Source organism: Rhinopithecus roxellana, chromosome 13 (genome assembly GCF_007565055.1).
Source record: "Rhinopithecus roxellana isolate Shanxi Qingling chromosome 13, ASM756505v1, whole genome shotgun sequence".
NCBI classification, from domain to species: domain Eukaryota; kingdom Metazoa; phylum Chordata; class Mammalia; order Primates; family Cercopithecidae; genus Rhinopithecus; species Rhinopithecus roxellana.
In genome coordinates, this window is record NC_044561.1 from 87,307,296 (window position 1) to 87,331,036 (window position 23,741).

Sequence of the window (23,741 nt, forward strand, 5' to 3'; positions counted from 1 at the left end):
TCCCAAGTATGGGGAAAAAGGGCTTGGGCTGTGGGATCAACTACTGCAATACATATGGCTATTCAGGAATCAAGGGGGTTCACCATCACTCAAAGGTGGGGTGCAACTCTGTATTGCAGTTAATTAATTTAGACTTCATATGAACTGCCTGAACTACAAAGAAAGCTGGCCAGCTAGCTTCCAACAACCAAAGGATAAAGAAAGGAATGAAAAGGCTAAGAGACTTAGCAAACAAACTGTTGGCCATTTGAGAGTAATTTAAGGCTACCCAAAAATGGCCCCTTGATTGAAATCAATTAAAAGGAACCAACTGACCCCCTGATGAGTGAGAGCCTAAATATCCCACCTACTCAAGAATGGTCCAAATAGAGTCCCAAAGCCCTGGAGGCCTTATGAATATTCTGAGAATTTAAAGTGCCTAAAGAAGGAGGGATGGACGGAGGAGAGGGTCTTTGCTTCTAAATAATAGTGGCTCTCCTGTGGTTACCCTTAGCCTTCCAGGATTCGCTTTTCAAGCTCTTCATTGAAATTGCTCAGGTCTTTAACTGATCTCCCTTAAGGACTCAAAAGCCTTAAGCTAATTACACTTGGCTGAGATATGCTTGATGAGATGGGAAAAACATAAAGCTTTTGAAAGGGTGAAAATCTCAAACCATCTGCTGGTGGTGTTACTGAGAGAACAATGGGGGAAAAGGAAGAGGGCAGCTAGCCAGAGTGGAAAGGTACAGGATTTCTTTAATTACTGGGTCAATGAGATCATTACTCCTTGGAATGTTGGGAAAGGCAGGACACAAGCTTAGAGAGCTAGGCAACAACAACTGTGCTTGGTGAATAAGCAGAGCCAAAGATCAGCCACAAAAAGAAGACACGTTGTGAGGGAGAAAAGGAGAATTAGGTCAGCTGGGTTTAGAAAAGCATTTTTGATTAGAAATCACAGGTAGTTTATGGAAAGCAAAAATAAATGCTCCTAAGTTGGAATTAGGTTTCAGAACAACCTCTGTACTTTTTTTCTGATTATCTCTGGTCCTCAAAGGCAACTGCAGATGGAGCCCCGGTGAAGTGCGCTCTCTCTGATGTTGGTAAGCCAGTTGCTTCTGTTATACTTGGCAATCCAGGTGAACAGCCTGCATTTAGCTTTCAGATCAATGCCCCAGGTGTTGATTCAATATGGCAAACAGCTTATGTGTGTTGCTCTAAAGGCCCTGTTCAGCTTCTCCTTTTTTCTTTTCTTAGTAAAATAAGCCCCTCATATTCCGCTGAGAAAACGTTGGATTTTGGAAGACAAACTGACTTAAATCAGATAGGGCTGCTAAAGCAGAGTTAATTTTTACTTTGTGCGGGGGAACTCCTGCGATTAAGCAGGAGTTATGCCCCGATCCTATTTCCGCTCTTTTTTCAACCTTTGTGGAGAGAAGGCCATCTTCCTTCACATGACTCCTTCTCGTTTCTATGACTGAAGACGAGTAAAACTACGAAAATGATGGGGAAATTTGTATCTTCATTTTCCCCCCTTACATCCTGTTCATTAAAATGAGGAAAGAACGACTGTAAGGTATATGGATGTGCTTTGCTCAAGAATAGGCCGAGGCGGACATCCAGGCCTGCATGACTGAGTGAGTTTAGGGCGCAGGTGTATACTCCACTTGTTACATAACCTGTTTAAGTTCATACTTGGCTCTGAGTCACTATTGTCTGTAAAAAGTATTACTGCCCTGCTGATGATGGACAGGCGCTCTTGCACTGGGGCCCAGAGAAAGAGAGAGAGTACTTACTGCAAGACGGAGAGAAGGGAGCCATGGCTTGCACTCCTACCCAGAGAGAGAAAGAGTTAAGCTGCTCACACTGTTAAGGGAGAGCTGGTATTGCAGGCCGGCGTGCAGCTGTGTGTGGGAGTTGGCTGCTGACAGGGGCTGCGGAGCCGGAGCAAACAGCCGAGATAAAGGCAGAGAGTATAAGAGAGCTAGTGTGAGAGAGCTGCTGATAAGAGAGCTGCTAAATAAAATTACTTTTCACCTGCCTACAGCCCCCTGAGTGTTCTTTCAGCCATCTGCCCATCCACCCACTCCCATCGGACCTCAGGTGGGGCTGGAACCTCACCCTGAGCATGACATTTGGAGTAGTCATGGCCCTGGCATAACAAGGACCCTTTGGTACTATACATGATTTTGTATACACAACTCCAATATATGCTGCTCAGAATGCACTTTGAGTACCCCAGGGCTGCTTTCCAATAAACAAACACAGTCCTTGGCTCTGTATTCTTCTAACCTAGGCATGCAGTCTCTGTGTTTCCTTGTCCATATCACCTGCCCCTGTGGGAGAAATGCGTTGTGCAATGAGCACAAAGAAGGCATGTATGGGAAGAGAGGCTTATCAGTGGCTGATCTCCGACACACTGTGGGTTGGAGTCGGGAAGAGGTCCCCATCCTTACCACAGTTACCCTAATGCCCTGTGTCTCAGGTGCAGGGACTGGGGGTCCTGATGCTAAAGGAGCATCTTCTCCCACAGTGGCAGTTGTGAGCCAGCTGGTTTGGATAATGAGGGCTTTGCCAGTGGTTCTCAAGCTGTGGTCCTTGGACCAGCAGTACCACCATCACCTGGGAACTCATTAAAAATGCAAAATTTTGGCCGGGCATGGTGGCTCAAGCCCGCAATCCCAGCACTTTTGGAGGCCGAGGTGGGCAGATCATAAGGTCAGGCGTTCAGGACCAGCCTGGCCAATATGGTGAAACCCCGCCTCTGCTAAAAATACAAAAATTAGCCGGGCGTGGTGGTGCTCGCCTGTAATTCCAGCTACTCAGGAGGCTGAGGCAGGAGAACCGCTTGAACCCAGGAGGTGGAGTTTGCAGTGAGCCGAGATCACGCCACTGTACTCCAACCTGGGCAACAGAGTGAGACTCTGTCTCAAAAAAAAGCAAAATTTTGCCTGCCATCTCCAGATCTACTGAACCAGAAACTTGGATGGGGCACTGAAAGCCATGCTTTAACAAGGCTTCAGGTGATTTCGTGCACATTCAACTTGGAAAGCCTCTGCCCTCACTTTGGGCTACACCTGGAGGAGCTAGGGTTACAGGCAGACCAAGCAGTATTAGGCAGCCTGTTGCCAGGAAGGTCTGGACCATGAGCCTCCAAACTCTGCTTCTTTGCTTTCTATTGTTTTCACTGTCTTGTCTCTAGGATATATAAATGTGAATTCCTGCGTATAACACAAGAGATGCACACACACACATACATACACACACACACACACACACACGGTTCAAACTTTCATAAAGTCCTAATATTCTAATAGAGAAACCAAACCACAGCAATTATTGTATAAGAAATATACTTGAAGGGGAGCTCAGGAAGTTGTACTTTTAGCAAGTTCCTAGATGATGCCGAAGCTACTGGTCCAAGGAACACATTTTAAGAACTTCCATCCAGATGAATCTGTTTTCACTACTGAGGGCTTAGCTTCCCCTCGAGGGTTGAGATTGCTTTTGTTTTTGTTTTTTCTATTTTGTGTTTGTTTGTGCCCCAGCCCCGAGTCCAGCGTCTTGTACATATTCATGCTGAATTTTTTTTTTAATTAATAAACATCCTTGAAAGTGCAACTGAGGAGACTCAGAAGGAGGGTATTCTGTTTGCCTACCCCTCTGTGAATCATCTTTGCCTCATCACCAACCAAAATAAGACAGTGAGAAAGTCTAAGATTTTCAAAAGACATGTTCTAAATTGGGGTGCAAAATACTAGAGTAGTGGTAGAGGTAATGTACTAGTTTCTACTTGCTGGAGTCAATTACCACAGACTTAGTGGCTTCACATAAAGCAGACTGATTTTCTTACCAGTCTGGAGGCCGGATGTCTGAAATGGGTCTTCTTATGAGGCTAGCATCAAGGTGTCAGCTGAGCTATGTTCCTTCTTGAGGCCTTGGGAAGAATCTGTTTGATTACCTACTACGGTTTCTAGAGGCCCCCTGTATTCCTTGTTTCATCGCCTCCTTCCACCATCTTCAAAGCGAGCAGCATAGCATCTTCGAATCTCCATCGCTCTCTTGTTGTCTCTCCTCCGCCTCTACCAACGCATCTCCTTCCCTGTCACTGACTCTCCTGCTTCCCTATTTGCTTATAGATATACTTGTGATTATACTGGGCTCACCTGGACACTCCAGGATATTCTTCTCTTCTCAAGTTCCCTAACTTAATTACATCAGCGTTGTCTCTTTTCCTGTGTAATGTAACACATGGACAGGTTCCTGGGATTAGGACAAGCACACCTTTGGGGGACCATTGTTCTGTCTACTCCAGGCAATTAAAAACAGTAACCCTTAATGTTCCCTTCAACCCCACATTTTATTTGGTGACTGGACTAAAATTTTTACTCCTTATTATAGGTGATAAAATAGTAAGATACCTTCTGGATATGTTCCTGCATTGTCAGAGATTACTTTTTGAGATCTACTTACAGAGTATCTCTTAAAGAGGTAGACTTTGGAGATATGAAATATACATATTTATGTATACACACACATATATACATACATACAGACACATTATATTATATAACTATATTTATCTTGTCTAATATTTATCCGATCTAATTACTAGATGTTATGCAAGTTTTGTTTTCTGATTGCATAAGGTTTTCTATAATAATTTGTTAATGGGAAAAATAAGGGTAATGTAACAAAGTGTAAAATATTGGTTATATTAATTTTGAAAAGTACTCCCTTACATTGAAATTATGTGACCATATCTTAATATATTATGAACCATGAACCTCTTAATCCTGAATATTTTTACTTTATGAACTGTGTTTGTAGGTTTATGAAACAAAAGAACAGATGAAGTAAATTATGTTTAAAGTTTGAGGAACAAACTAAATATGACAAGTGGAAAAAAAATTCTCCTTTGAAATTTTTCTTTCAGAAGAAATATCTATTTTTTCCCTTTTTCCCCATTTCTCTGCAGTTTCCCAAAACTAGGTTCCATTAAAAATGAAGGTTAATAAACTATGACAACATCTTTGAAAAATGAACTCGTGCTTCTGTGTAAAAAATTTCAATTCGAACAATGGGATAATATTATTGGTTAGAAACGTGACTGATTCATCTTGACAACGTTTCCTTCGAAGTTTCACAGTGAAATCAAGCAATCACATACAACCAATCCAAACCCCTTGCTATTGTTCAAATGCTTGCCTCCCTTTTCCTCTTTTTTCTTAATCATTGCAGCAGATGTCATAAAATAAATGTAGTGAAACACTCAAACAGCAAGTTCCCTAATTGTTTCCATCTTGATTATAAAAACACATTGAAAGGTAAATCCTCATGGTGAAATAAATGAAAAAAATAATTAACATTCAAAGTACTCCTTATACCACCTGCTTTTTACGTACTGTGCTGAAATGAAGGCACCTGATGTATAAAGAGTAATGAAAAGAAATTGAGTTTCCTTCTGAAGCAGGGAGAAAAGTAGCACTTACATTTGAATCCAAATCAAAATGGATATATCTTTTGCACAATCAGTGGGATCTGGAAGTTCTTGCACCTGATGTGAAGTGGTTAACTCTAATCCAAATGCAGTATGTATGTCATCCAAAACTTATGACATAATAGTTTGTGGCTTTTCGCTTACTAAAATAAAGTCTTTTATTTAAATATTGAGCCTGTATTCCAACCACAGTATAAATGTACAAATTATATTTTGGGATGACAATATTTTGGTTTTTACAAAAAATGTATACATAAACATCCTTATTATTACAATCACTATCTACTCCACATACATTATAGATTAGACTTGTACTTGTTACTTCTGTCACTGAAATGGTCTTTCTGTCTGAATGTTTATGATTAGGATCTTTAGTTCACAGTCATAATTCAAGTCTGACCTGTAGTATCCTAAGAGAAGGCAAAGATCAGTTCATGGGAAGGTAGGCAGAACCCTCCCTACTTTAAGTACTGTATGTACAGTGGCAAAAAAACTGTACTTAAAGGAAACTTAAACTTTTATTCTAAGATTGAAAAAGCCAAACAAAATGAGACTGATCAGATAAAGCCAAGTCAAAGTAAGGGAGTAGGCTTCTGAGTACAGGATTGTAGGGATTACTCCATTCCACTTCTGGCCTGAAATACTTGAGGCCCAAGACATGCTGCTTTGGGGCCCCTTTAAAGGCAGCTGACATCAGAGGTCACCATTTTCTTCCAATCTATCAGGTTGGGGAGGGATGCAAACACAGCAAAGACTATGCTTACAGAAGGGTATGGCACTGTGAGAATAAATCCATGTTTCCATGGAAACATCTCAAGTATATGCATGTATGTCTATGTGTGTTGACAAAGATTCATAATTTGAGAGTTATTGCATGAAATGAGGGAATTCACATTCAGGGTAACATTGAGTTTTATATAAACAGACTGGGGCTCAGCAGTATTTTTCTATAAAGGGCCAGGTAGTAAATGTCCTATGTTTTGCATGTTCTAAGAAAACTTTATTTATTTCATATAATCCCATATGAATTCTATACCAAATGCTGGCAGAGTGCAATAACCATAATAATTTTGGGTTCTTATTGACTTCAGTCTGTAAAATGACATGGAAAACACAGGAATCAATGATGAATCAAATCATTTGTCTGATTCTAGTTGGCAGTGAGTCTCCACACTCCTTGGCATGGCCAGAAAGGCCATGCATGCTCCCACTCTAACCCTGGGTTTTCACCCGTCACCTCTATTTTAATAATCCCACTTCACCATTCTAGCTTTTATTGACAGCTTGGGCTGCCAAAAGAGAGCAAGGGTGGCTAAACTTATACTAGACAAAATAGACTTTACCTAAAAAATAGTCACAAGAGACTAGAAAAGGTCATTGTAATAATAAAGGAATCAATTTATCAAGAAGATAGACAATTGTATGTATTCATGCACCAAACATCAGAACATCTAAATATAGAAAGCAAATACTAATAGAACTGAAAGGAGAAATAAACAGCAATAAAATAATAGTAGGAGACTTTAAAACTCCACTCTCAGTGATGGATAGATTACCCAGAAAGAAAATCAATAAAGAAACAACAGATTTGAACAACACTATAGAGTGAATGAACCCAACAGACACCTAACATTCCATTCAATAGCAGCAAAATACATATTCTTTTCAAGCACACACAGAACATTCCCTAGGATAGATCATATGTTAGGCCATAAAACAAATCTTAAGTTCATTGAAATCATGTCAAGTGACTTTTCTCATCACAAATGTATAAACTAAAAAACAATAACAGGAAGAATATTAGAAAATTCACAAATATATGGAAATTAAATAACACAGTCCTGAACAACCAATAGGTCAAAAAAGAAATCACAAAATTAAAAGAATCTTGAGACAAACAAAAATAGAAACACAATATACCAAAACTTACAGGATGCAACAAAAGCAGTTCCAAGAAGAAAACTTAGAGTTATGAATGCCTACGTTAAGAAAAAAGATATCAAATAACCTAACTTTACACTTTAAGGAACTAACAAAGGAACAAAGCACAAATTAGTAGAAGAAAAAATAATAAAAAATTAGGACAGAAATCTCTAACCTCTCAAGAAATCTCTCATTTCTAATGAAATAGAGAATAGAAAAACAATACAAAAAGATGAATAAAAATGAGCTTTTAAAAAAATTAACAAAATTTACAAACTTTTAGCTGACTAAAGAAAAAAGATGACTCAAATGAATAAAACTACAAATGAAACAGTGATGTCACAAGTGATATCAAAGAAATACAAAGGATCATAAGAGACTACTATGAACAATTATAATGAACAAATTGGATAACATAAAAAAATGAATAAACTGCTAGAAGCATACAATCTAACATGACTGAATCATGAAGAAAAAGAATATCTGAATAGACTAGTAATGAGTAAAGAGATTGAATCAGTAGTCAAAAAACCTCCCAATAAAGAAAAGCCCACAACCAGATTACTTCATTGGTGAATTCTACCAAACATTTAAAGAGGAATTAATGTCAATCTTACTTAAACTCTTCCAAACAAATTGAAGAGAAGGGAACACTTCCAAATTCATTTTATGAGGCCAGCATTACCTTGATACCAAAGCTAGGTAGGAACACAATAAGAAATAAAAATTAAAGGCAAATATCCTTGATGAAAATAGATACAAAAAATTCCAACAAATTACTAGCAAATTCAACAGCAGTTTAGAAGGACGGAGGGATTTACATCTGGAATTCAAGGATGGTTCAACATATGGAAATCAATAAATCTGATATATCACATTAACAAAATGAAGGATAAAAATCATATGATCATCTGAATATATGCAGAAAAAGCATTTGAAAAAATTAACCATCCTTTCGTGATTAAAAAAAATAAAACTCAACAATTTGAGTATAGGAGGAATGTACTCCAACACAATAAAGGCCATATATGACAAGCCCATAGCTGTCATCATACTTAATGGTAAAAAGCTGAAAGCTTTTCCTCTAAGGTCAAGAACAAGACAAAGATGCCCCTACTCACCACTTCTATGCAACATGGAACTAGAAGTCCTAAACAAAGCAATTAAACAAGACAAAGAAATAAAAGGCATTCAAATCAGAAAAGAAGAATTATGATTGTCTCTATTTGTAGATGATATAATCTTATTAAAAACCTTACAGACTCCAACAAAAAAGTGTTAAAACTAATAAATTCATTAAAGCTGCAGAATTCAAAATCAACATACAAAAATCAGGTGCATTTCGGCCGGGCGCGGTGGCTCAAGCCTGTAATCCCAGCACTTAGGGAGGCCGAGACGGGCAGATCACGAGGTCAGGAGATTGAGACCATCCTGGCTAACACGGTGAAACCCTGTCTCTACTAAAAAAAAATACAAAAAGTAGCTGGGCAAAGTGGCGGGTGCCTGTAGTCGCAGCTACTCGGGAGGCTGAGGCAGGAGAATGGCGTGAACCCGGGAGGCGGAGCTTGCAGTGAGCTGAGATCCAGCCACTGCACTCCAGCCTGGGCGACAGAGCGAGACTCCATCTCAGAAAAAAAAAAAAAAAAAAAAAAAAAAAAAAAAAAAAAAAAAAAAAATCAGGTGCATTTCTATGCACTAGCAATGAATATCTGAAAATGAAATAAAGAAAACTATACATTTATAGTAGCATCAAAAATAATAAAATACTTAGGAATATATTAAACCAAGGCAGTGAAACATCTGTATATGAAAACTGCAAAGCATTGATGGGAAAATGATTTAAGACACAAATAAATGTAAAGGTATTCCATACCTATGAATCAAAAGAATTAATATTGTTAAAATGCCCAAATACCTAAAACAATCTATACATTCAGTGTAATCCCTATCACAATTTCAAGGGCATTTTTCACATAAAATGAGAAAACAATCCTAACACTCATATGGAAATACAAAATATCCCAAATAGCCAAACCTTTTTTTCTTTTTTGCTTCACACTTACTGACATCACACTTACTGATTTCAAACTACATTACAAAGCTATAGTAATCAAAACAGTATGGTACTGGCACAGCAACAGACACACAGACCAATAGAACAGAATTGAGAAGCCCAGAAATAAACCCATGCATACAAAGTCAACTAATACTTGACAAGGTAGTCAAGAACACAGAACGGCAAAAGGATAGTCTCTTTAATAACTGATGCTGGGAAAACTGGATACCCAGATAGAAAAGAATAAAATTATACCTCTGTCTTATACCACTCACAGAAATTAACTTGAAATAGATTAAAAACTTAAATGTAAGACCTGAAACTGTAAAACTCATATAGAAGACATAGGAAAAAAGCTTCTTGATATTGGTCTTGGCAATGATTTTTTGGATATGACATCAAAAGCACAAGTGACAAAAGCAAAAATAAATAAACAGATTTTCTAAATAAACTAAAAAGCTTCTGCACAGAAAAGGAAATAATCAACAAAGTGAAAAGGCAACACATAAAATGGGAGAAAATATTTGTAAACCATATATGTGATAAGGGGTTAATATCCCAAACATATAAGAATTATAATAAAACAGATTATCTGATTTAAAAAAGAAAATCTGAATAGTCAAAAAGTAAGTAAAGAGTTTCAGTCAGTAATCAAAAACTTCTCAACAAGGAAAAGTCCAGGGCCAGATTAATTTGCTGGTGAATTATACCAAACATTTAAAGAAGAATTAATGCCAATCTTACTCAAACTCTTTCAAAAAAATTGAAGAGAAGGGAAGACTTCCAAATTCACTTCATGAGGCCAGCATTATGTTGATATCGAGACCTGAATAGACATTTTTCCAAAGAAGACTTATGAATGGCCAATAGGTATGCTGAACATTACTAATCATCAGGGAACTGGAAATCAAAATCACAATTAGATATGACCTCACGCTTGTTAGGAAGACTTTTTTCAAAAAGGCAAGAAAGAGCTAACAAGTGTTGGTGAGGGTGTGGAAAAAAGGGAACCTACACTGTTGACAGAAATGTAAATGAGTACAGCATTATGGAAAATAGTATCGAGGTTCCTCAAAAACTTAAAAATAGGATTACCAAACGATCCAGCCATCCCACTTCTGGCTAGATATCTGAAGGAAGGAAAACCAGTAGCTTGATGTCTGTACTCTCATGTTCATTGCAGCATTATTCATAATATCCAGGACACAGAAACAACCTAAGTGCCCATAGATGCATAAATAAATAGAGAAAAATGTGACACACACACATACACACACACACATATATCTCACATTTGCATACATGTGTACAATGCAATATATATGTATAATGGAATATTACTCAGTCATAAAAAAGAGGAAATCCTGCCATTTGTGACAACATGGATGAAACTCGAGGGCATTATGCTGAGTGAAATAAGACAAAGACAAACACTGTGTGATTTCATTTATATGAGGAATCTTAAAAAGTTAAAAAAAAAAAAAAAAGACTTCTATCCTGAGCTCTACACTTGGAATGAGCCCAGCAGTGGCTTTGTCTGTCTTCCTCAGTTTTAGTGCTAGTGTCTATATAATTTCTGGCACATAGAACATGTGCATTAAAAACATTTGTTGAACGTATGAATAAAACCATTTACAACTTTCTTAGTTATGCAATGTGCGGTAGGGTAATGGTGGACTGATGTGCTAGCAAGGATCCCTCTGCTAGTCATTAGAGGTAGCAGAAAAAAAAATAACTTTACTCAATTATATCACTTGTAATCATGTTTCCATTTTCTAGTCTCAGTGTAGTAGTTTTCATTGTGAAATAAATACTATATTTCCTAATATAAAGTACACTGCTTTCACATCTTAACATCTTTGAAATAGTGAATTGTTACAAAATTTTTGTTGGTCAGGACATGATGATACAATTTATCATACCCATATAGGCATTAGCATCAAAACCAAAAGTACTCAAACTTGCAGAATGCGTTTCAACGACTTGGGTTAAAATCTCTGAAAAATAATAAATATGGAGGGAGTTGGTGAATCAGGAGTGTTTTAACAGCCTCTAAGTAGAAGCAAGCAAGAAAAAATAGGCTAACTTTATATGATAGCAAGACAGACTTAAGTCTTAAGAGACTTACAAGCCAATGAGTTTTAAATTCTTTATGAATTCTCTTAAATTCTGAACCATCAAAGATATTGCAAGAGGACAATATTGCATAATAAAATCAGATATTGATGACTTTGATTGAAAGTGATTTAGAAGTAGGACCCTGAATCTGAAGTTTTAGCAATACCGTAACTAATTCCTTTAGCCTAAAATTTTCTTTCTATGTATTCTCAAGGGTGATATATGAAAAAGTTCTACATCTTGTTCAAAGAGTTTTTTAAAACATATAAAAATCCTAAATGATAAATTATTGTGTCTTACTTTAATAAGCAAGATTTTAGAAAATTTATGAATAATACATAAAATAATGGCACATCTTACAATTGAGGCATCTTAGAAGTACACCTTCATCTATAGTGTGGGTACAACTATATTAGATGTAGAATAGCAGTACTTGCCACAAAGCAATAGCAAGTAAACTACAACCTCAGATGAAATTGGAAGCTACTGCCCTACTCTGATACTATCTTAGTATTTTGTCACCGTCTATCAAATATATCAAATAGTGAACAATAACAAATAAGTGAGGTGGTAAACAGGTATAAAAGGGCAGTTTTAGGCTGGGCATGGTGGCTCACCCCTGTAATCCCAGCACTTTGGGAGGCTGAGGTGGGTGGATCATGAGGTCAAGAGATCGAGACCATCCTAGCCAACATGGTGAAACCCCATCTCTACTGAAAATACAAAAATTAGCCAGGCATGGTGGCACGCACCTGTAGTTCCAGCTACTTGGGAGGCTGAGGCAGGAGAATTGCTTGAATCCAGGAGGTGGAGGTTGCAGTTGACTGAGATCGCGCCACTGCACTCCAGCCTGCCAATAGAGCAAGACTGTCCCCCCCCCAAAAAAAAGAAAAAAAAAAAAGGCAGTTTTGCCTTCAGTATACTGTCAAGAAAAATTGTCTAAGACTTGACAATGGATAAAAGAGATCCCTGGATGTCACTGTGGTGGAAGGTTGGGTGTTGCCCTCCAGACTCTCTGGGATTATCTGGTTCTTGTAGTAATGAAAATGAGATTTGTTCATATCAATGAAAATGAATTTTGTCTGATAGAAAGAAAGGATATGTTGTATTGTCCTGTATGATATTAGCCAGTTTGGAAATTTTCAGTGCTCCTGAACTGTGTGTGTTTGTATGGATATATTCAGTGTTTCTGAATGTGTATATATTGTGGATCCATGTGTATATCCATATAGCCATAATTCAAAACCAATATACATTCATGCATTGGTTAAGATGAAGATACATTCTGAGAAATACGTTGCTAGGTGATTTCATCATGCAAACATCATAGAGTGTACTTACACAAACCTCGATGGTATAGCCTACCACATACTGAGATTAGATGGTATAGTCTATTGCTCTTAGATTATAAACCTGTACAGCATGTTACTGTGCTGAAGACTGTGGATAATTATAACACAATGGTAAGTATTTGTGTCTAAACATATCTAAACGTAGAAAAGGTAAAGTAAAAATGTAGAATCCATAATCTTATGGGACCACCATGACATATATGGTCTGTTATTGATAAAAAGTCACTGTATAGTTCGGCAGAGAAGAATAACAAGTTCAACATTTAAAGACAGAATTCCACTTATGCGAGTGATCTTTTGTTTTTGCAAATTACTTTGATAAGCCATGTGGTTTGATAAGCCACATGGTTGTAGAATCATATAACTCAGGGCAAGACCAGAAGGACATAGGCATGATACAAAGTTAAACTGTAAATGAAACTGGAGTGTTAAGAAGGGTAAGAAATCAAGAAGACAAAGGGTGATACAGGATGTAGCTGGATGCTGGAGACTTAGAAGAGATGGTCTCTGAAAATTCCCCACATGGGCATGCACAAGTTAATAACAAGTTTTGATGCTAACATTCACTTAAACCCACACACATCCTTGAGTTTGTGGTACTGCACGGAGTGAAGGGATGAGAGGTGGTAGTGGTGTCTGAGTGGGAGCCATAGTGAGAACTAGAGACAGCTTAGGATAAAAAGGAAAGGCAAAGGCTGAAGTGAGAAGTCACCAGAGGCAGGAGCTTGGAGCCTGAGAGTAGAAGACATAAACCCGACAGCAAAGAATTCTCAGAGATATTGGAAGGGATCATAGATTTCTCCTAACATGAAAAATGGAGGTTCGGGGCAATATTTTTCGAAATCTTTAAACACAAGATGATTGCAGCAAGCTAGAGGATTTAAACAAATTCAAGAGGCCTGCATAACTTTCTTACTGGGTAGATACATATGAACTTTATACATGTATAATCTAACTTTACACACGTACACATGCATATATGCTATCCATACCAACATTATTATGGTAGCAGTGAATATACCTTTTATCTTCTATATTTTTTAACTTTAAAATTATAGGTCAGTTATGCAGCATAATTTGAATGAACTGGTTCTATATGTTTACATTGCATAGATAGAGACATGTAGAAAACTTAAGCAATTTAGCTTAAAACTTTATAATTTTTATGTTCAAGATACTTAACCAATATGAGGAATTTCATTAGACACTAAAATATTCATAAAACCCAAACAAAGACCAACATTTTAAATTTAATGGATATCCTAAAACATAATTTTGGTTGTTGAATTCCAGATTCAAAATGTTATTAAAAAAGAAGAAAACAAATGGTAAAACTGCCCTAGAAAACTAAATAATGGTGCTACTACTATGAATAATAGGGCATTACTAAACTTGATTTCATTTGAAAAGAGATACAAAGACTTTCTGAAAGTAGAATGTTCCAGTAAGTTTGTTACTTAAGATGCAAGTGTATACAGTATTTTGCATGAATCAAAAATATGCCTGAGCAATGACTCTTTATAGCCAAGAACACAGCTTGTATATGAAGGCCCAAGTGTTAGGTATTCTATTCCCAGGGACATGTCCATTGTGCTATGGTGTAATACGCAGGTATTCTGTGTATGGCAACATTGCTAGTGCAAGGTCTGCTTTTCAAGGAGAGAAGAAAGGGCTCTGTCAGCGATGTAAGAATCCTATGAGAAATGGAAAACACCAAGGGCTATACAGGGGTCCTTTGTAGATGAGATAAACCTCTAATGGATTTGATTGGTAGAAGCAGAAGAGAAAGTCACTCACTTGCTATGTGTTCACTGAAAGATGAAATCGTAGCCAGAGGAGTTGCAAAAAAAGATGTTTCCCACATGGACTGAGAAAGATGGTGATGGAAATCCAGCTTGGTTCTGAGCAGAGTTTCTGTGTAAACCCACCTTGAGCTAAAAGGCATTCCCCTCCCTCCTTAAAGTATCTTCAGGGAGTAATTAGCTGTCCAATCATTGGTAAGCCCTAATATATTTGGGTGATTTTTTTTTTTTGCCTGGCCTAGGGCACCTCTATATTTTTATCAATAGGGTACAATAACTAAAACTGAGGAAAACCTATGATTTCAGCTTTCAGCATGGCTGACCATTGGCTCCCATGCCATCACTCTTGTTTCATCAAGAATGTGGTCCTTCAGAGTTGGCCTTCTAAGAAAATTTATAAAACTGGAGAACCTTATAACTGCAATTTTGAGTTCATGCCCCTCATTATTACCCTAGAGACTGGGATTCTTCGAAGTTTAAGCATTGCCAGGAATCACACAGCCAGGGCTAGAAGCCATGGCTGTCTGTACACTGCGTCTCAAGGTCATGCTGGTCAGACCACGCTTGGTTCAAAACATGAACCTATGAGCATGATACTTTACATTTGTCACTGGCTTGTGCTTAACTCTTTACTTGCACGCCTGCCCATATGCATCTTTTTCTAAGAAAACATTAAACCATAATATACTTTAAGTCTCTGTCAACATTTTGTTCAATCTTTGGTAAACAGACAAAGGATTACTATTCTACACTACACTTATTAATTGATATGAAAAATTATTGGGACCAAATGTATTCATTCTGTGTAACACTTAGAGAAAAAAAATCCAATATATATCATAAACATACATGAAAATTTTGTGAAATAATAACACAATGTGGATATAGTTAGGATTTCATGTCAAATATTTCTAAATTTACCTAAATAACAAATGTAAGAAAGATGTTTTAATGCTGACTTTATATTTTATACTAAAACATGAGATCCTTTTCAGAGGAGATCTTCTATAATATTACTTTCCTATTTGGTTGTTAACCTAAATGATGTTATTCCACTGGATTTCATATGTGTTGCAGGTCCTGCTGGGAAATCATAAAACTGGGCTCATTTAGGAAGAGGCAATGTGGCTATATCAGAAAAGCTGCCATATGTGAAACCTCACTTTATGCCTGTTGAAATTTTTGTATTTCAGGTCTCCCAGGGACATGTCCATTGTGCTATTGTGTAATTTTATCAGCATGAACTTCTGCTGAATATTTTTCCTTCTTTTCAAAATCCATATTTTAGTAGAGCTAACTTCGAAACTTAATGTTGCAACATCTGTGCCCATACACCTGGGAGCCATAGAAGATGTATCCTGAAGATTATCTACATTTTCTAATCTTATAAAATGCTACAAAAAGAGAGAAAAAGGTTATATATTTTTCCTGGTCTGGATTTTTTTTTAAAGGAATCACTTTCTGCCTCCTTAAAAGGATTCTTACAATAAAGGAGAACGAATACTTCTAAAGCTATAAAGAATATCTTTACAAATGTAATAAAATACTCATTTGTTTTGTTTACAGATAATTCTTAATACATATGTACAGCTTTCCATTAAGATACTATTTTGTGAATACAAAATCTGGAGCTATAGTCTGGAAATGTTTTCAAACAATACTTTTTAATAACTAAATAAAAAGAAAGTAAAACAATTGCTACTTTGAGTTTATTTACTACTTTTCTTTTGTGGATCTATCAACAGCTCAATGGTTTCTTTTTTAATAAAATAGAAGTTATGGTTTTATTTATTTCTCAAATGCAAGACTGAGATACTGACAAACAAGAAAGTGTTTATGAATGGAGAGAAATGCCTTCCACCTGGCTTCCTTCTATTAGTTGTTTTATCTCTTTAGAATAAAATATGCAGCAATGTAAAGAGTGTAGAGCACATCAAAACTGCCTGCCTGAGATGGTGCTGCCAATCAAATGGGTAGAATCAGCTGTTGTTGAAGGATAATGTAGAATATGTGACTTTCTACAGATTCAAAATAGTGAAGAAGGATGATGAATGGACTTAGGGAAATCACATGTGGATTTTCTTGACTTTATCATCAATGTATCAAATTATGATGAATACTAAATACTTACGGAGTGCATTCTATGTGTCACACATTGTTTTAATTGCTTTGCACATTTTACTCATTACATTTTCACCATACATATATGTGACAGGTACTTTTGCCATCGTCATCTTACAGATGAAGAACCTGAAGCAGGTAGGATCAGTAACCTGTCCAAAGTCACCCAGCTTATCAATGATGGAGCAGAGCTACTGCAGAGCACCATGAGTCTACATTGCCTCCTTTTCCTATGAGTACTGTTCACATAGGGAACAAAATAGCTTTTCACTCTTATTTCAACGCAAAGTATAAGATGACAAATAGTTTTATAAAATATATTTTTAAAAATATTTCTATCTTCACTCCAATCTATTGGCTTCTTGCCCTGCATGCTGCCTTAATATTTACGGAGTGTTCATTCCTCTTGAGTTTTCAGAAATCATTATAATGCTCACTTATTTTTTAAAACAGTATAAAATTATTTCAAATTTAAACACCAGAAATATTCAAGGCAGGGCCAAGTGAAATATCTATGATAAAGATGGAAGAGAAAATGTGGTTAATTCAAGACTACCAGCATTGGTAATCATCTTACACTGAAAAGTCAAATTTTAACAAAGAGATTCAACCTCATAGTTGCTAAAAGCAAGGAGCAGAATTTCACCTTGCTTTTTTCCCACATGCTATTCCACCATTATCAGAAAAAGATTGGCATATTTACAAGGAAGAGAGGAAAGGTGGGTATTTACTTCTTCAGTCATCAGAGTAGTGTTCAATGCTTGGGAAGGCTCTGGGAGAAGGGAAACATGTCAATGTGTGCTGAATGCCAGCTTTTTTCTTATAGGTCAAGTCAAAAAGAGAAAAATGTACAGCTGTTTGATGTTCCTCTTTACCATTTACATTTCTTGAAATGCAATAAACAAAGCAAACAATTTCTGCTAGAGAGAAATTAAGCTAACACGCACAGCATTGTCTATTTTACATTTTAAAACTGCAATTGAAGAGAGCAATACCATGTATCTGATTCTGAGTAAGGGTTGTATCAATTCTCAGTTATCAATATTAGACATGAAATAACTTCAAATATACCCTTTATTTGACTTGACAGGAATGTGGAGTCGTGAGTCTGAACTAGGATTTGCAATAGAGAAAAGTTTATTAGAGGCATAGACGTGGAAGAATATCGTACTGTAAATGCAGTCAAAATTTTAAAAGTGTCAAAATCTCTAACATGGTTTAGCAATTAAACTGTGTCAATGCCCTTGCCAAGAAGAGTTCATAATTTGGAAGCTGTAGTTGCTATTGACCTGATTTTACAATTGAGATCATGTCTGGGTTTTAATTTGGAAACAAAATTGATCACTGTGTTCTTTAAACAAGACCTGTCAAGTTATTACTCTGCAACTGCTTTGAAAATACATATTTATTTAAGAGCAGTATGATTTAGGATATACTGCAACAAAAATTATTTCATGAGCTTCTTTTAAGAGATTGCTTTATATTTAAATATTGAATTCTTTAAGTGCTTCAATTAATCCTGAATTACTCAGAATAATTTTTAAAAGTATATTTTTAAAAATATTTCTATCTTCACTCCAATACGTTGGCTCCTTGCCCTGCATGCTGCCTTAATATTTACGGAGTGTTCATTCCTCTTGAGTTTTCAGAAATCATTATAATGCTACTTATTTTTTACAACAGTATTCAATATGATTGCATCCTAATATTATCAAACAAACTTGCAATTTACGTTCATATAACTTGCTTATTTTACATAAATTGTTTCTTTCATCACTACTATACGAAGGAAGACAGATGAAATCCATACAAAAAGGTCAGTCTATTTGCTTTAAAGCCATTTCAGACTTTTTATGAACTTTATCCCTCTAGCCCATAATTTTCTTATAGGCTTTCTCAATACTGTAATTTTAAAAATTTAAATGGAATCTAAATGAATAACAAAAACATCCTTATGCTATATGTAGCTGCTATAAGTCTTCCAAGTATCTTATTTTGCTACTTCTAGATTTTATTCTACTTTCAAAAGGAGATTTGGGGTTAAGGAAATGTTCATTTTCCCCCTTTACAAACTGTAATTGCATGAGAATAACTTGATGGTTGAATCCTAGGCAGAAATCCACAGAAACTTTCTATTCTTGATGGGTTAATTTAAGAGCAGTCCTACCTTTTTCACCTTCTTTTTCTTCTTGGTCATCTGTTAATGGATTCACTTCTGGTTTCTCCACAATCACCGCATCTTCTTGGTTTGATGCAAGTTCTAAAAAGAATGAGACAGACGCTCAGGGATGTTTTAGTTGGAATCACTGAGAGAATACAGAGACTATGGCATAGAAAGTTACAGTTCTTTTCTCCCCCTTCAAGCTTCCATAGGTACACCAAGTTGAGCACTGTTGTTATCCTCCAGTAATCATTGCTTAAAACACACACACACGCCACTCACACACACAGGTATATACAGAAGTCATGGTTCACAGTTTCATCTCATTCTCTGGTAACAATATATTTTGGTTTCAGTACCTTCTGTTTCCATATATGAGCTCTGGGATTCTGTTTCAATTTTTATTTCATTCTTCGTTGAATCATTCTCTTGTCCTGTTCAAAACAGTGATTGAAAAATAAAAGAAATGTGATATGCATGACCACAGCTTTATTCCTGACCTTCAGAAACCATGCTTTAATCGTGCATGGAGAGATAGAGAACAGTTTTGAAACCAAAGTGGAGGGCAAAGATACAATTTTTCTAATCGTCAGATTTACATCAATTATTTTCTGAGAAATATCCTGATAATTTAGGAAAAAATCTTTTTTTTTTTTTTGGAAACTGATTTGAAACTGCCATACTTATATAGCTTATCAATGCACAGGATGTGGATAGAGGACACAACCTGGAAATTTTCAAATTTTACAATAATTTCTGGGCTGTATGGGTTAACTACACTTAATTTCCTTTTAAGATACAAATATTTCCCATAGTGAGGATTCGTAGAAAATGAAAACACTACTTGCACTTTCATTTTTCCATCAACAGAGCATAAAAAACTTGAGTCATGTGGGCACAAGGGAACTGGGGAGATAACAGCTCAGCCATTCTCTTAAGACACATACTAAATACAGCAAAGGTCAGGAGAGAATTCAGCCAACTCTTGATTACTCTTAGGTTGATTATCTAGTAATGGTTTTTCTTCCACACCCCTTGGCTTCTCCTCCTACCCTCCCCTGTGGAGTTTAAAACATTTAAGTGCTCATTAAGAGAGGAAATTGAAATCTGTCCATTTTGCCTTAGGCTAATGAAAGATTTTGTGCTGAGGATATTTACCTATGGAAATTTTTTTAAAAAATTCTAGAGCTAGGGTTGGTTATAGGTGCAAAGCAGATTGACAGAGTGTGGACTCTGCCTGAGTCCATCCCTGTGGTGGCATTATGGTTTCAACTTGTCTCTACTTCTTCCTATAAGAGGATTATATTTCCCTGTCTGTGACAGTGTGACATGCAGTGGCCCTTATGGGGCAAGAGTATGTTCCCACCACATTGACACAGGTCTGTTCATGTGACTTGTTTAGGAAGTGGCACTGGAACAGACATCATGCGTACTGCAACCAAGCAGAAGCCTTCAGATCTATTGTATGTTGCCTGCAGCTCTTTTGCTCCTAAAAGACCATGTTCCTTCATCTAGATCCTGAAGGGAAAGCATGTGGAACACAGTCAAGCAGGGCTAAAAAGAGACACAACCAGCCTTTGTTGTTGAGCCCCCAGTGAGATTTTTGGAGTTATTTGTTACTGCCGCAAAGCTGACTTATATAACTGCTCATCTTACAGTCTCCTCTTTGATACAATTATTTTTAAACTGCCCATGATACTACGTCCCCTTGATTCATTCTCTGCTAGCAGCACCCAGATAAGGGAAAAATCATGCCTTTTGTGTGATATCCACTCCTCCTGAGCTCAGTTTTAATCCAAAGGATCCAATAAAATAATTAAAAAAGCATGTTTATCTATTTGATCATTGAATATAAAAACCTCAAGCGGGTTTTGATGATTTTCTTTCATCACTCCTGAAGTTCAATGAAATGCCATCTTCATGGTTCTGCAAAATATTTCGGTTTTCCCACTTTCTAGCCTCCTGCCTTCTTTCCTCACTTAGGGACCTATCATCTGTCTCTTGGATCTTTCATTTTCTTCTCCTGTATTCTATTTTGTGATTTGATCGCAGAAAGGCCTTTTAAAATTTGAACTTGATCAAGACCTTTCCACTTTTGAAAAACCCGTTCATCCTCATTCTTCCCCATTGCCACTCAAAGTTGTAAGGTTAGCTGAGAGAAAGGACGAGAGAGAGAGAGAGAGAGAGAGAGAGAGAGAGAGAGAGAGAGAGAGAGAGAGAGAGAGAGAGAAAGAGACACCGAAGGTCAGGCGAGTAAGTTTATTAGCCTGCCCGGCTGCCCCACCAGGCAGAGGAGGCAGCCTTCAGCTTACAAAATGAGGCATTTATATGGTGGAGAGAGACCCTGGGGTTGTTTGTCGGTTAACTTTACCACATATCATCTCGTGAGCAGTTTACAATATAGGAATTTACAAGAGCATGTAACTTAGGTTTATCCACGTTTCTCGCGACCTCTCCCATGCCACCCAGAGGGCTGTAAGCAAGTCTGGTGACCTTGCTTAGTGCCTAGATAAGGGTCCAGGAATGCAGTTGCAGAGTATTCAGGATAAGTTTCAGCTGCATTGTTCGGGGTGGAGGTGGCAGTCCTGGGGCAGCTTGTCCCTAACAAAAGTATGGTCCATGGACAAGCAACATTGGAATTACCTGAGAGCTTTTCAAAAATGCAGAATTTCAGGCCTCATCACAGACCTACGGAATCAGAGCCTGCACTGTATAACAAGATGTCCATGTGATTTGTATGCAAGTTAAAGCTTGAGAAGCACTGGCCTAGAAGATGTAAGTGAATCTGCAAATTATTGATCCCATAAAAAATGCCAGACTGTCCCCAGATACTTCACACGTATTATCTCTAATCATCACATTACCCCTGGAAAGTAAGTGCTGTGATCTCAGTTCTGCTTTCAAAAATCATAACCAGCTCTACCTGACTACAATCCCTCTTTTCTTTTTGTTTTGCCTGGAAGTGTCTTTATTTTGCTTTTTAGCTTTTAAAATTGAGATCTACTTGCATACAGTAAAACGTACAAACCTTAAGTGTACATCTTTATGATGCTTTAGATATATACACATGGATTTTCCTGCGTCATTACCATCCAGATCAAAAGCGATTCTCATACCAGTGGCTTCCTCCTGTTCATACACCCACCAGGTAACAGTGTGGTGTGTTTTAGAAATTCATTTAAATGTGACATGCACCATATGCTCTTTTGTATTTTAGGTTTTTTTTATAACTGTTGTCTGTGAAATTAATTCCAGTTGCTGTGTGCATCATCAAGTGTTCATTCTTTTTCATTGATATATACTATTCTACTGTCTGCATATACTATGTCATATGAGTGTTGAATTGTTTTCAATTTGGTGCTGTTATGAATAACACTGCTAAAATAAAATTGCTTGAATCTTTCTTTTGGCAACATATTGTAATAGACTCATATTCCTTGGGTATAAACTGAGTGACAGAGAACAAGTAGGTTATATAAGAGAGAATATATATGTTTAGCTTTACTAGATCCTGCAAAACAGTGTTCTAAAGAATTTGTTCCGTTTTACACTTCCGCCAGAAATATATAAGGATTCCATCTGCATCCTTTATTCTTTAGATTATGTCATGCTACTATGGGCCACAAAATATGCAGCAGAAAGCAATTTAAAATCTTTCACCTCAACCCAGTTTCCACCCTTATCACCTTTGGATACTATATAGAATGATGATGACTGAACTATTGGTTATTCATTCTACAATGTATTGAGTGCCACCAGTGGTAAATATGCCTGCTGCTGGAGTAGATCTTACGTAAGATAGATACAGTGCTTGTCCTCAGAAAGCATACAGTTGCTGGAACCAAGCATTATATGTGAAAAAAAGATCTTTCTATTAAGATATAAAACAATTTCCTCTTTCTACGGAAAAAATCACTTCGAGCAGATTTTTGGATTATGGGAAACTGTGTTGAATAAAGACTATATTAGACAACAAAATGAAGGCTGAAATACTCTCAGTAAATTAAATGAAACCAGGACATTTAACAAGGATTCATGTAAAAATTCGAAAATCGAGTTTATAAAATCAGTCTCAAGAACTGGGATGGGAGGACTTCAACCTCATTTCTGATAAAACTAGGGCCATGGGTTTTGCATTTCAGATCTGCTACAGATAAGTCTGGACCACAGAATGACTGCATGGAGAGAAGGATTCTGTTATAGAAAGTAAAGGCAATATCTTTAATTAATCTCCTGGCAATGTCTTGCTTGGAGAGCCATTTCCCGCTATGCAAATAAAGAATGTACTTAAAAATTAAAACATAATATAATTATGCTGAGGGAAAATACTTTTGTAAAAGATATATTCAGAAAAACAAAAACTATAGAAAGTGTCTTTATATTTACCTGAAATATAAGAATTGGTGGGTAAGGAAATGAGAAGATTGAATGAATAGAAAATTGATGGAGACATTAAGAAACAAATAAATGTTTTAGATATCAAACTCGAGTTCACTAAGAAAGCAAGGGTAGTGAGCAAAATGAAACATGAAATGATGATAGATATAGAAAATAGAAAATAGCAATGAATTTCTAATTTAAGGATTACAGAAAGTCTAAACAGCAACATTTCATCAATCTGAAGGCAACCACTAAGTGACATATTATGAGGTTTAAAAAGATTGTAGAAGGTAAAATGCAATTTCACGTTTTTAAACTACATACACAGGACATGTGTCCTTATACACATTTA

At 36.7% G+C, this 23,741-nt stretch overlaps 1 protein-coding gene across 6 annotated transcripts in view; it reads right to left on the reverse strand.

Moving 5' to 3' along the window:
- The window catches only part of MACROD2 (mono-ADP ribosylhydrolase 2), a 2,180,049-nt gene that overhangs the window by 53,578 nt on the left and 2,102,730 nt on the right, over positions 1-23,741 (reverse strand). For all 6 annotated transcript variants that reach the window (XM_030915179.1, XM_030915177.1, XM_030915180.1 and 3 more), the window contains 2 exons: positions 19,369-19,443; positions 19,016-19,108 (listed from right to left, as the gene is read on the reverse strand). In XM_030915179.1, the coding sequence (XP_030771039.1) occupies positions 19,016-19,108; positions 19,369-19,443 (168 nt within the window). The remainder of the gene's footprint in view (positions 1-19,015; positions 19,109-19,368; positions 19,444-23,741) is intronic.